The sequence below is a fragment of the Fusarium subglutinans genome (genome assembly GCF_013396075.1).
Source record: "Fusarium subglutinans strain NRRL 66333 chromosome Unknown NRRL66333_c0000016, whole genome shotgun sequence".
In the NCBI taxonomy this organism is placed as follows: domain Eukaryota; kingdom Fungi; phylum Ascomycota; class Sordariomycetes; order Hypocreales; family Nectriaceae; genus Fusarium; species Fusarium subglutinans.
In genome coordinates, this window is record NW_023502079.1 from 274858 (window position 1) to 287536 (window position 12679).

The 12679-nt window shown below is 51.0% G+C and overlaps 4 protein-coding genes across 4 annotated transcripts; 1 reads left to right on the forward strand and 3 right to left on the reverse strand.

The window, feature by feature from the left end:
- Positions 1–322: 322 nt before the first annotated feature.
- On the reverse strand, positions 323–1102 carry FSUBG_1908 (uncharacterized protein; the record flags this gene model as incomplete). Its single annotated transcript, XM_036679624.1, has 1 exon — positions 323–1102. One exon carries the CDS (start codon positions 1100–1102, stop codon positions 323–325), a length of 780 nt encoding a protein of 259 aa, XP_036542551.1.
- Positions 1103–2378: 1276 nt separating this feature from the next.
- On the forward strand, positions 2379–4046 carry FSUBG_1909 (flotillin; the record flags this gene model as incomplete). Its single annotated transcript, XM_036679625.1, has 3 exons — positions 2379–2497; positions 2548–2950; positions 3000–4046. 3 exons carry the CDS (start codon positions 2379–2381, stop codon positions 4044–4046), a joined length of 1569 nt encoding a protein of 522 aa, XP_036542552.1.
- Positions 4047–6997: 2951 nt separating this feature from the next.
- Positions 6998–7700, reverse strand: FSUBG_1910 (mei2-like protein; the record flags this gene model as incomplete). The annotated part of the gene is made up of 4 exons (XM_036679627.1): positions 6998–7144; positions 7292–7421; positions 7475–7566; positions 7611–7700. The coding sequence occupies 4 exons, from the start codon at positions 7698–7700 to the stop codon at positions 6998–7000; spliced, it is 459 nt and encodes a 152-aa protein (XP_036542553.1).
- A 62-nt stretch (positions 7701–7762) lies between these two features.
- FSUBG_1911 (meiosis mei2) lies at positions 7763–8539 on the reverse strand (the record flags this gene model as incomplete). The annotated part of the gene is made up of 3 exons (XM_036679628.1): positions 7763–8180; positions 8250–8456; positions 8511–8539. 3 exons carry the CDS (start codon positions 8537–8539, stop codon positions 7763–7765), a joined length of 654 nt encoding a protein of 217 aa, XP_036542554.1.
- Positions 8540–12679: the final 4140 nt, after the last annotated feature.

Genomic DNA, 12679 nt, shown 5'->3' on the forward strand with positions numbered 1-12679 from the left:
ATTACATGCCGCGCGCCAATGCACAGAAAAGACCCCGAGATGATACAATGTATGTGTCACTGAGTGATATCGGCTAGAGAAGAATGTTTTGTTCTGCTAAGTCTAATTGTTGAGCTTGAGGTGTTTTAATGAAATGGGAGATTTACTAGTCCAAGCAGCTAGGAGTGAGGATGCACTTGGACCTCCGAATCACCCCCCGCAATTGAGCTTGGCAAGATACTGACTGGTAGAGGATGTTCTCTGACGATGTTCATGTCTTTGTTGCTCAATTGACTCTATATATATCCTGTGTTCACAATGCCCTCATTCTCAGCCCATGTACTCAATGCCGTAACTTGACCTTGATCACCAAGCCCCATCCTGTCTTGCCCTCCCAAATACCCATCTCGTTCTCCCGCCGAAACGTAACCTCCTCAGCCTTGACCGTCATGGTAACCGGTTCTTCCTCCTGCGCCTTTACTACCGGCGCTGGTGGTTCGGATTTCTTGAACAAGCCCCATCTTGACGCTTTCTTTGCTTGCTCAACGTGTGCTTTGACAACCTGACGGTCGACTCTTTCTGGGGATATGTACTTTGCTAGACGGGCTGCCATGTCGTGATCAGACCACCAGAGAACGTCGTCTGGGGTAGATTCTTGGGTGTCGTCTTCCCATCGACCCCATTCGTCGAAGGCTCTGTTTTTGGGAGGTTCACTTTGCTTGATGGGTTTCTTATGATCACCTACTAGCTTGCGATTTTCTCTGACGCGCACGACAGTACGGGATTGATCTTCATCGCTGAAGAACCATCCTTCACCAACTGCCTCTTCTGGCACCATGGTCATTTCGACAAGTCGTGGTGGCGGATCCATGGCCGCTATTGATGAGAGCATATCCTCAATGTGAGGCACCAGCAGGGCGAGTATTTCACTGTCCCGTTCATCGCGCGCTGAGTTGCGGACTGCTTGAACGGATTGAATGCGTAGGGGGAGGTTGTTCAGATTTGAGGAGAAGATAGTCGTGATTGACTGTCGTGGCTCTGATGAAGGTGGTGATGCTGAGGGGCCGGATTCAGTGTATGGGGGAGGAAGATCTCCGTCATCGAAGGAGTCTTGCTTAGACATGGTGTTGCAATGAGAAGAAGCCAAGTCTGGAGATTCTGCACGACGTATGTTTAGCGAATGTCACAACAAATGCCAAACGCCCGATGCATATACATACATACACAAAACCCGAACCTAGACAAAAAGTCAATCAGCCCACCATCAATAGCGCTTGAGTGACCACCAACTCAGCCTTGTATCGCCCCGTCTCAAAGCGTAGTATCAAAAGCGTCAAACTAGCAATCGCCGAAACCACAAAAAGAGGAGGGGACTCTCATCACAGCCTTGGGCTGCACATTATCTCTGCCTGAAGGAGTGCCTGTGGTGGTCATTGGTTACTCATCGTGGCGCAGCAGCGTTGATGGTTGTTCTGTCATGCAATTTGGGGCTTGGCGGTGTTAAGACATTCCAAGTATCATCGAATCATGTTTTCTGCACGTGAGTATTTGCATTGCGACCGGGCGTTTAGCCAAGATGCTTGATTCGGATACTGGCAGGAGTCATTGATTGATTGATGAATTCCGCGAGGTGCGCGGAAATTAAGAGGTGATCCGTTTACAGGGCTGTGTTGGTAGTGCTCTGCGGCTGAAGGTAGGTTTGACAGCTAATTGCCAATGAACGCAGTGGAAAATGTCATGTGTTGGTCTTGAGTGATAAAAGATTTTGGTAACTTAGTATGAGTTTAGGATAAGGTATCTTTTATTGAGTTTGTTTTGACACCCTGCATTGTGAGGCCAACTTACACGAGAGTTCAGAGTGCCCTGAAGCTTTCGGTGATGCTTTAGAGGCAAACCCCACTGTAGATCACCCGAGAACGCCCAACCAACAACATTCACCACAAAAGAACTTCACCAAACCTGGGCATTCCCCAAAAGTGGCGATCACAAGCTCATTCTCTTTAATCTTATTCCTCAACTCGATCTGATCACGAGACCGCATTGCATGCCCGTTGTGGACATGGAATTCTTCCAGAAGATGGGATTTGACAGGGGGTACTCCAGACTCCGCCACCACATCCTGAAGCTTTGAGCGCGAGGCACTTTCATCATGAAGTGACCCCTCGTAAGCTTTGAGACTTGCATGTTTTGTGTTCCTGTATCGAAGCATATAAGGAAGTGGTTGTCCGCTTTGTGAGACATACTTTTCTGATCATACTATATAAATAATTCTCTGGCAACATTGGTTCTAGAGATATACAACACTCGTTGCTAATAACTACTACTTACACCTGGTCACACAACACCAGTTCGATACCCAACTACACTTCCACTCTCTTCTACCTTAAACACCACCCAAGATGTCTTACAGAATCTCTGCCCCTGATGAGTACCTTGCCATCACTGGCATGGGCATCAAGACCGTCAAGATCACAAAAGCTACCTGGGTCTGGCCTCTCCAACGATGCACACGCTTCAGGTATTCCTCCCCCTTTCTCCAACTGGTCAACACTCACTAACTCCCCACAGCATCCGCCCTCACGACTATGCCATGGATCTTCAGGCCATGACAAAGGAGAAGCTGCAGTTCTCTCTCCCCGTCGTCTTCACTGTGGGTCCCGATGTCAACCAGCGCGGGGCCAATCGCTCTGATGCCGACAGTGAAGCCGATGGTCTTGAGCGCGAGGATCGAGGGGACGCTTTGATGAAGTATGCTATGCTATTGGCGAATTCTGAGGAGAAGGAGAACCTCACCCAGAGCCAGCATGTTGCCAATATCGTCAAGGGTATCATCGAGGGTGAAACTCGAGTGCTCGTGTCTAGCATGACTATGGAGGAGATCTTCACTGAGCGAGAGGTCTTTAAGAAGAGAATCTTCCGAAACATCCAGAACGAGCTGTCGCAGTTTGGTCTGCTCATCTTCAACGCCAACGTACGTCTCTTGTCTCCCATCTAATGATACGATGGCTCACATTCCACAGGTCAAAGAGCTGAAGGATGCCCCCAACTCGGTCTACTTTGCCTCGCTCTCCCGTAAAGCCCACGAGGGCGCTACCAACCAGGCCAGAATCGACGTCGCAGAGGCTCAGCTCCGTGGTAACGTCGGAGAAGCCCAACGCAAGGGTGAGCAAGAGCGTGAGATCGCAAAGATCAACGCCGAGACCGCCGTGCAGAAGACAGTTCGTGATATCGAGCGCGCCCAAGCAGAAGCACAACTCGATACCAAGCGCACAGGCCTCACCCGTGATGTCGATATCGCCCGCGTCACAGCCCAGCGTACCCTCGAGTCCAAGGATGAGGATCTCAAGAAGGAGGTTGAGATCAAGCGCGCTGCTGCTGAGATGGAGCGTCTTCGTGCCACGGATGTCGTAAAGGCTACTATTGCGAGGGAGAGTAAGCAGCAGGCTGCTGATGCTGCTGCGTATGAAGTCGAGGCCGATGCGCGCGCTCGTCAGGAGGCTAGTCAGCGCAAGGCCGACGCTGCAGCTTACCAGACCAAGCTCTTTGCCGATGCCGATGCAGCAGCTACATACGCCAAGATCACAAGGAACACAGACGCCCAAGCCTACCAGACCCGCAACGACGCCGAAGCCTACAACTTCGCCGCCCAGCAGCGCGCCGAGGCCGAGCTCGTCAGCAAGCTCCGCGAGGCAGAGGGTATCTCCGCAATGGCCGACGCCTACGGCAAGCTGTCTCAAGCCTTTGGCGGTCCCGCGGGCCTGCTGCAGTACATGATGATCGAGAAGGGCACGTACGTCGAGCTGGCCAAGGCCAACGCCACAGCCATTCGCGGCCTCGAGCCCAAGATCAGCGTGTGGAACACTGGAAGTCAGAGTGGTGCTGGCCAGGGCGGTGGCGATGCTACTGAGACGATGCGCAATGTGTACCAGATGCTGCCGCCGCTGATGAGCACCATTAACGAGCAGACGGGTATTACTTTGCCGGAGTGGCAGTTTGGGAAGTTGAATGCTGGTGTTAACGCTGTTGGACAGGAGGGTGCTAAGACTAATGGCCACAAGAGCCATTAAGGGGCTGTGGGATGGATGTACAGTATGGAAGAGGGACTATATGATGGACGATCTTTTGATGTTATGGGCTTTTGATATCTGGCTTTATCGCTATTTTCTTTTCTTTTGTTTATAGACTTGTTTGATACCAATTTGTTAGCTTAGATTGAACACTTTATTTTAATGAACATGACTTGTATGTACTGGTGAACCTCAAGCAGAGCCTCCCCTGTGATATTTGGACCACCCTTCAGTTAATGGTAGGAACAATGTCGCAGTTGGGTCCTTCAGGGGAGAGACCAGATGCAACTTATCCTCGGGTCCTGGTGAAAAGACTCACAGCGAACAACGAATGCTTATGACTGATGGCGAAGGACATGGAAGACAGACATTGGGATAGAACAGACCTTGACTGGCCGAATGTTGATGGAATTGTGAACAGACACAAAGAGCCCACTCCACCTTGTCAGCCATGGTCTGCTCGTACTGCCCAAGCTTTGTCCCTTCTTTCTAAACATCCTCCACCCAAAGAGAACTCCTTGCAGTATCTCGACAGTAAGAGTAATGAGAGATTGATGGCTCAGTTCCTGACGTGAGCGATCGCGACCACCACACACAAATTGGTCTTGAGAGGCAACAAAATATCAGACCTTAGAGTAGCTCATCAAAATAAACTTAGCATAAGATATCCTAAACTCATACTAGGTTACCTAAGTCTTTGATCACTTAGGATCAAATGAGGAGGCCCCAATTGTAGCTTGAACCACGTTGAGTATGTGCTGTCTTGAGCGCTGACGTTCAAGTCTGTTGTTGCTCGACGGTGTCTGTAGATCTTGCGGCTTTCCGTAAGGGAGTCCTGGAATAAATAGACGCTTCAGGGCATGCGGTTGTACTTCTTTCGTCTTTGTAATATTGATGGAATGCTTCTCGGTGGTCTAACATTGTCCGGACCGTGTGATGCGATGGGCGCTCACATGCTGTTGTATGTAGTCCCAAGCTGGGGCGGGCGACTGAGCTTCGGCTCTCGGGCAGGACGAATCTGTAAGCAGCACGGCAGAAGAAAGGCCGACCAAAAATGGACATCGAACTCACGATGGAATAGACTCTTAGTCTTCCCAAGCGTTCCGGGGTGGAAGATCGGCCCAGGAAAGTCAGTCGGGATGTGATCGTGAAGTGCTTGCTCCATCCAAGTAAGACTGACGCAGAGTCTGCAATGTCTTTGACCAGCTCCAGTGTCGACAGATCGCTGAACAACTATGCCTGTCAGCGAGTGCCCCCAGAGTAGAAACGAGGCCTGGTAACTTCGGGAAGGACATGCTCAAATCTCTGGTTTTCGAGGCTCACACCTCCCCACATGAGAGACAACTGAACTGATCACTTGTTCGTTGGAGATGTCGCAGACCGAAGCCGCCCAGAGGTAGTTCCGGGGCTCTGCAAAACCTTGTGTCGCTTTTGGCGGCTTGGAACGCACAGTGACTTTGCGGAACGATTGCTGGAGAGATATCGAAGAGTCGTGATGTACAGCGACTGTCGGAGGCATTATAAGGAGAGAGGGGGACGGGTTTGTGGTTGGGAGCTTCGCGTTGATAGTATGGGAAATTGGGTTAGCCTGGTTTGCCCAAGAGTGTGGCGACATCGCCGATGGTACTTCTCTTGCATGCATGGGCAAAGGTTGATCTCACGCAGGGTGACATGTTACAGCGAGCTCGTCTTTTCATCGCTCGGGCGGTGAGTAGTTTTGGCAGCATTTGCTTCTCCTCGTTGCGCAGGGCGGGGGGCCAGTCTTAGCCTGTCCATCGAACGAGGTGGTGTGGAGAGAGATGCTCAATTGTGAGAGTGGGTGAAGAGGGTAGTGGCAGTCACAATATAGAGATTACAAGTCTTGCGGTGGGAGAAGTATGTTCTAATTAAATTTGTTTGCTAGCTATGTGCGCTGACCATCCGAACTGTCCAACACCAATAAGAATTGATGAAGAGGTTTGCGAAGTCAAGCATTGTCCGATCAGACAGGAATAGTGTGAGAGTCGATCGAAGAGGTAGATGTGTTGTTTGCAGTTGAGACTTGTGGCTGAGAGCTCATAATGTTTTCGAGGTGGGTGGGAGGGAGAAGGCATGCTCCAAGTAATGACCGGAAGGAATACTGAGTGACAAGTTAGTGATGAGCCGATGTCAATGAGAAGGATGAAGACAACTTACCAGTTGCTTAGGGTCCCCGGCGATCTGGTCCAGACTTGGATAGAGAGCGGAGCTGATGCTCGCTCATCCGTTGGGCATTCAAATGGTATGGGTTGTTGACCATGATCACAAGAGCAAGACTGGAGATATGAGCACAAGGTCGATGTCGGAGAGAGGGTGAGGACAACTTACCAATTGGTAGTGATGATGATGAGGTGCGTATTGTTTAAGCTGGGACAGAGAGCCGAACTAATGTTGGCTTCTCGAGTTTCCCCTGCTGAAATGTCCTTGCTTCTCACAATTGCGGCAAGTCACAGTCGGCAAGTCACAGTGGAAAATACGGGATACTGTCTGCTCTCCCATAGTCAAGGCACTAACCGGCGAAATAGTAGTTGGGTCGGTGATGACCAGCGAATGGCTGTGCTGCTGCCGAGGGCAGGCCCCATGGGGCTTCAATGCTGCGATCGGTCGAGCAGTGTGTATATATAGAGTGTGGAGAGGACACAGCCCGTGGGGCTTCAATGCTGCGGTCTGGTCGAGCAATGAAGTGAAGATAGTCCAGTCAAGGTCTTGGTGAGGGAGGGTAAAGATGTTGAGGGTACGAGGTAAGGATGTTGATGATGAGACAGGAAGTGAGGATGACTTTGATATCATCACAGGCTTCCTGGTACTCTTTGAGAAGCTGAGGGAGCTTTTGTAGTTGCCGAGGCCAACAATTGTTGAGGTGGTGAGCCAAGTGTAGATGTGTTGTTTGCAGTTGAGACTTGTGGCTGAGAGCTTAAACCAGCAGACAGAACTTAGTTCTTGGGAGCGCTGCCATCCCAGATGCCAGCAGCGTTCTGGGAAGCTTTCTGCTTCTGATGGAGAGCCTTAGCCTCCTCTGGGGTGACGCCAAAGTCCGTGGTGCGAGGGAGCATCTCAGCTCCGTAGACACTGCGTCTAGCCTTGCCATGTCATGTTAGAATGAAGTGAGATGAGGAACGAGAGATGAGAACTTACAGCGACCATGACACCGCAGCCACTTCTTGTTCAGGCCCCGAGATTCAGGGCCGTCACTCACCCGCCTTGCGACGGGGATCGAAGCGGCTCACAACAAAGTCACCAAACAATTCCGGCCAACCTGAGTCGAAACAGACAATCGGGCCTCCCGAAAGAGAGACGCCAACAATCTGCGCCGAAGGAGGTTGACCGTCCTTGTTTGGGAATGCTCTGAAGCATGATCTGTGAAGGGGTCAGTCCTGACTGTGATGGAAGACAGGGTGGCAGGGACTTACTGTTGTTCGCACATCACGCCCGGCGATGAGCTCGCCAAGGTCGACGATGTTGTCGAGTCTTCGGAACCGCGGTGGTTCTTCAGAGCGGCCCTCTTGGGGCGGCCAGTCACCCAGTATATCGGGGAAGAAGAGTCACCCAGTGTGTCGGGGAAGAAAGGTCACCCAGTGTGTTGGGGAAGATGATGAGAAAGGTGGTTCGGAGGTTCGAAGAGTTGTCGCGCAGCATGATCTGTCGCGGGGAGGTCAGAACTGATTGAAGGAGGGAAGGGAAGTAGGTACTTACATTGGCTAGGTTGTGGAAGTTCTGAGATTTTGCCGCTCTTGGGAAATGTCCATGTCCTGGCTCAGAGCGCCAGCTACAGTAGGGCTGCCCTCCGGGTAGAAGACTAGTGCATTCTTCCCCTTGTACAGCTGAACACTTGGCTGGAAGGAGGATGCTTGGTATCGAACTGCTTTCCCGAGCAAGACAGGCCGCCGCCATCCGCGGTCGTACTGAGAGTGGCGACGGCGTTGCTCGTCCCTGAAGTACTGGCCAGCAGTGGGGGTGAACAGCCCTGAATCAAGGAGTGTCAGTGTCTTGTCATTGTGATTGATCTTGGGGAGCTGCATACCAACCTGCTCAGCGTTCTCCACCGAGCGCTTCATTTTGGACTGGTTGTCCGGGCCGGGGAAAGGCTCCTCTTGACCCACGAGGTTAGGGTCCTCGCTGTGGATAGTGTAGAAGAGCTATATCTGTTAGTTGGTAAGGGTCAGTAGTAAGTCATCGGCAACTAACCTTAGGGCGCTAATGCTCTGCCTCGAGCATGACAGAGGAGTTCCGAAATTTCTGCACAAGGCAGTCCTCCCCCAGAGCAGCTTGACCCAAGACGGGGCCCGCCGCAATCGACGTTCGCCGGCACCATAGAGAGAACTGATGTTCCCTCTACGGTGCCAGCGACCGCAAGAAGGACGGGCAGTCACTTCAAGTGGCTGGCCCGGGACCCTAGATGAGTGGTGAGTATGTGTGCTCGCGCGTCGGAGAGGAAGTGTGAATCACTGAGTGAAGTGAAGCACGAAGCAGCACATGTTTTGTGGCAAAGGAAGAGAGGAGGGGATTTGGGGAGAAGAATGAAGAGAAGCAGGAGATGCTTTTGCGAGTAGAGAAAGGAAATGCAGTGACTCACTGTCGGTAGGTTGAGGCCGCGCAGGACCCGGAGCCAGACGCCGTTGGCATATATATATACCTATATATATAGTTGATGAGGATAATTATATTTGATGTGTGATAAGGATATTGGAGGAGAGGGGATAAAAATGATTGAGGATGAGAGAGGAAGAAAAGAAGAGATGGAGGAGAAGAGGGAGGGGAGAAATATATAGCCCCAGCAACCGACCTGCATGAGGGCTTCTGCCCTCTTCCACTGGCCGCCATGCGTCTCTGCCACTGGCAACAATGGCATAGCGCTTTGCATTCACTTGAGCGGGAGCTCCTTGTGTCACCAGAAAGGAGCTTCAGTGGTCGTTAGTACGTTGTCTGGCCCCTGGAGAGAACTACGGCACCTATCTAGTCACCTGCAGACAGCTGATGCCCTGAACGGAGCTCCCCAGCATGTCTTGTAGTGCTGTAACATTCTATTGTTCCGGCATGCAAAGGTGCATCACGGGATTGTGAGCTTTGGACAATAAGTGCAGTTGGCTATTCTCCTATCTAATGTAATTTACTGGTCGGTTGACACTTGAGGATTCGTGGATGCACTCGTCGTCAATGGGGTGAGGAAGCCTTTTGTTGCCTCTCAAATTGCAGCACTAGGTTCCTCTGTGCATGTGTGAGGTGGCCAAGGCCGTTGGGTAGAAACGCCCGTCTCTGCTCAAGGTCCGTGTTCGCGTTCTGACACTGCCCTGAACCAAGGGACACTCCGTGATTCAGACCACAAGCAGAATGGTACCGCCCCCACTTTCACACACTGAGCCTTTGCAGTCAAGTAAAATGCCCCTCAGAGAGTGCTAGAGCTGTAATTCGAGAGTCAGTGTTATGTCCTCTCGTTAGCCCCTTGTCCAATTCACCTTGACCGAGGTACCCCTTTTGACGAACAACCAGCATTCCGCATTGCCGACCTTTGCGCATCCCACGTCAGGCTAGGTTTTCTTTAAGCATGAGTGTAGACACCGAAAGACAAAGTGCAGTAACTCCATCGAAGTATAAATCTTATTGCCAATTGTCGTGAGCTTCTCCAAGATGTTAGCTACAACCCAGGGATAAGCAATAGTGGCGATGACAGCAGCAAAATACCATATAATCATCATAAATCACCTCCAATCGCCCATCATACAAGTTCGCAACATATCATTTCATCGCTGAAACAAGGGCAGTCTCTACCCATTTTACATCGTCCTCCAACCTTGACCAGCTTCGACATTACAACGCATATTGCATCAGACTATCTGATCACAATCACCACCATATCATCAGAAAGCGCGCAGGACATTCTATCTTGCCTCGAATTGACCCAGTGTTATTTGGGTGCTGCTCAGTCTAGTCATGCTGAACACAGCCTCAGCCCGCGACTCCATTGAACACTTGGAAGTAGAGGCTTCCTTGTCAATCACTTCACTCGCAGCTTCTGCTGACATTAAATTAAAGCTGTAAGAGTCCCTGTCACTGATGTGGCTTTGTCGACAACGGTATCTGATCCTGACCTGAATTCAGGGGCTCCCCAATCAGAAGCGACATTTCTGCAACTTACATCAATCTCATACGTGACAGCTTCCAAACGCTTGCGAGTACCAAGCTGCCATTAATGCTGGAGAGACTTTGTATCATGAGGAGTCTTGGACTTGGAGAGAGGGACAAGGTGTCGGCCTGCACCAGATGGTGGTGGATGCCGACCCTTGGATGCGGAAGTGCGCGGTCTCTGAACGATATCTTTGTCTTGAAGTAACACACAAGTACCTTGAGCGGTCATGAAGCTGTTTTGCTCCCAGGAGGACCGGCAGAAGGCGAACGTTTCATCAAGTTTCTTGACTCCAGCATTGCGCGCAGCACTTACACAGGTACACCAATACCCACTGTAGGTTCATTGATGGAGATCAGAAGCAGCTTTGGTCCCAAATTTGTAGAAGTAGCATTATAAAATGAAGTAATTAACTGCGTATCAAATGTTGATGCTCCAGAAATTGGTACTGCCGATGAACAGGTAAGGTATGCACTTGTTCTTGCAAAAGGATTGCAGGCGTAGCAAGAACCTGGGACGGGAGGCAATGTGTTGAACATACCTGGCGGGGTCATCGTGTTGCGGTGCACAGTGATCAGAGCCCTTCTTTCTTGACTGCTTCTGCTCGTCAATTTCCCTCAGTGCATCTGCAATAGCGCTGGGATCTGAGGGTCTTCCACCAACACCCCACTTCCACTGACAGCCCGCCCTGCGAAGACAGCCTGAACTCGATCCAAGCGCTAGACCTTTGAGGTTCGGACCAACAGACCTTTCCGCTGCTCAAACGCCTTTTCGTCTCAAGAATTTGGAGACATCAGCAAAAAAGGGGCACATCCGACTTCAGCACACAGTCTCGTTTGACGGCGAATATCTCAACCCTAAGTAAATTTTCAGTGTCACTCAAAGCCTTCGAGTCGAATTTGGCTCCTTTGGTCGGAACTTGAGCTTGGAATCTGTGTCAACTCACTGTGCCTCTGCCGCCTAGGAGCCTTTACGAGCCGTCACTTCGCTAAGGGGCTTTACCGAGTATCAACAAAGGGTCGCCATAGAGCATGATACAGCGCTTGAAGGAGGGCTTCTCAGAATACACAAATTTGACGTCAGAGCCTGATCATTGGAAACTCTCGGAAAGAGGTAAGTGAACGGCTCTTCGTCATGTTCAAAACACACTCTCATTGACCTTCGGTGCACAGGAACACTCGACTCGACCACTTCCGTCGCTACCTTTGAACAACATATCCAGCCAATTACGATGTGACGATCTCAGTCCTACCTAGCGCAGAATTAAGAAACGAGAGGAAGCCAACTTGCCCACGGCAGAGATGAGCCAGCACACTCAGAATGCCCAAGATGATGGCCATCCGGTCAAAGGCGACCAAGATCCCAAGCTTCACTCGGACATGGTCTGTTTCACGATCTTCAGGGGTGACGGTATCAAAAGGCTCTCATCTGTCTTGACACAGAAGTCTCGAGGAGTGACCGCTACGTCTCCTCTTTTTGGGGAGGAATAGGAGGTTACCGTCATCACAACTCGCGGCTCAAACGACGAGAAATCGAAAACGCTGTCAAAGGTACGTCAGCTCCACGCTGATGAACCCCTTGCACCTCTGATAGCTCTTGACAGATCATGAATCCAGCGACGAGTAATATAGCGAGCCTAGCCAACACGACTAAGCCGACTCTGAAGCGTCATTTGGCAACGCACTACTCTCCCCCCCCTTCAATATCATCTGAGCTGTTACTCTACAGACGAGGCGCAATCCAACGAGCATCTATGGTAAATTCTATGGTAAATCCAGCGACCACAAATCACTCAACAAGGTGTCTCCGGTACCTCTTGGTAACCTGTCTGAAATGGGCTATCGCCTCAGGGGCACAAGCAAACCGGAAGAAACACCTTAGAACTTGACCCTCCGACACCCCTATATATATACTCTGTACAGCTTCAGGCTTCGGGCCTCGATATCGCGCAGTTTCATGGAGGCAGAAGGCAGTTGCTGAGCTTCACGAGGCCGCGCGCTGGCCAGCATCCATAGCAACAGCTTCAACGTTCCAATGAGAAGCGCTTACATACCGTCATTCCGTTAAGAGCCCCCAGTTACGATAGCTCAAGAAAGATTGCTTAAGCGCTACAAGCAGGATCGGATCATCGACGGTAAGCTCATCTGAAAGGCGTCCAAGGCCTCAACGCTTATTACCCCTTCGATGGGTTGCTACACTGACGAATGGTGGATTGAGACATAGGAGATGTCTTGAAGATCATCGAGAGAAGTTGAGTCCCGTGCTTGGCCATCTTCCCCCTCCTCCCCTTTGCTCGAAAGGGGTACTCTCGGCGTATCATTCCAACGTGGACACACGACGAGAACTCGACATTGTGACCCATAAACGACGACTTCCTGAAAGAACCGAGACATTGTCGACGCTGCAGTCCACGATCGCAGTGTGCCACACCCCATCGCGTGCCCCAACTTGCGCTAATCTGACAGCAGCACACTCCCCAACAGCCGCCCTCCCC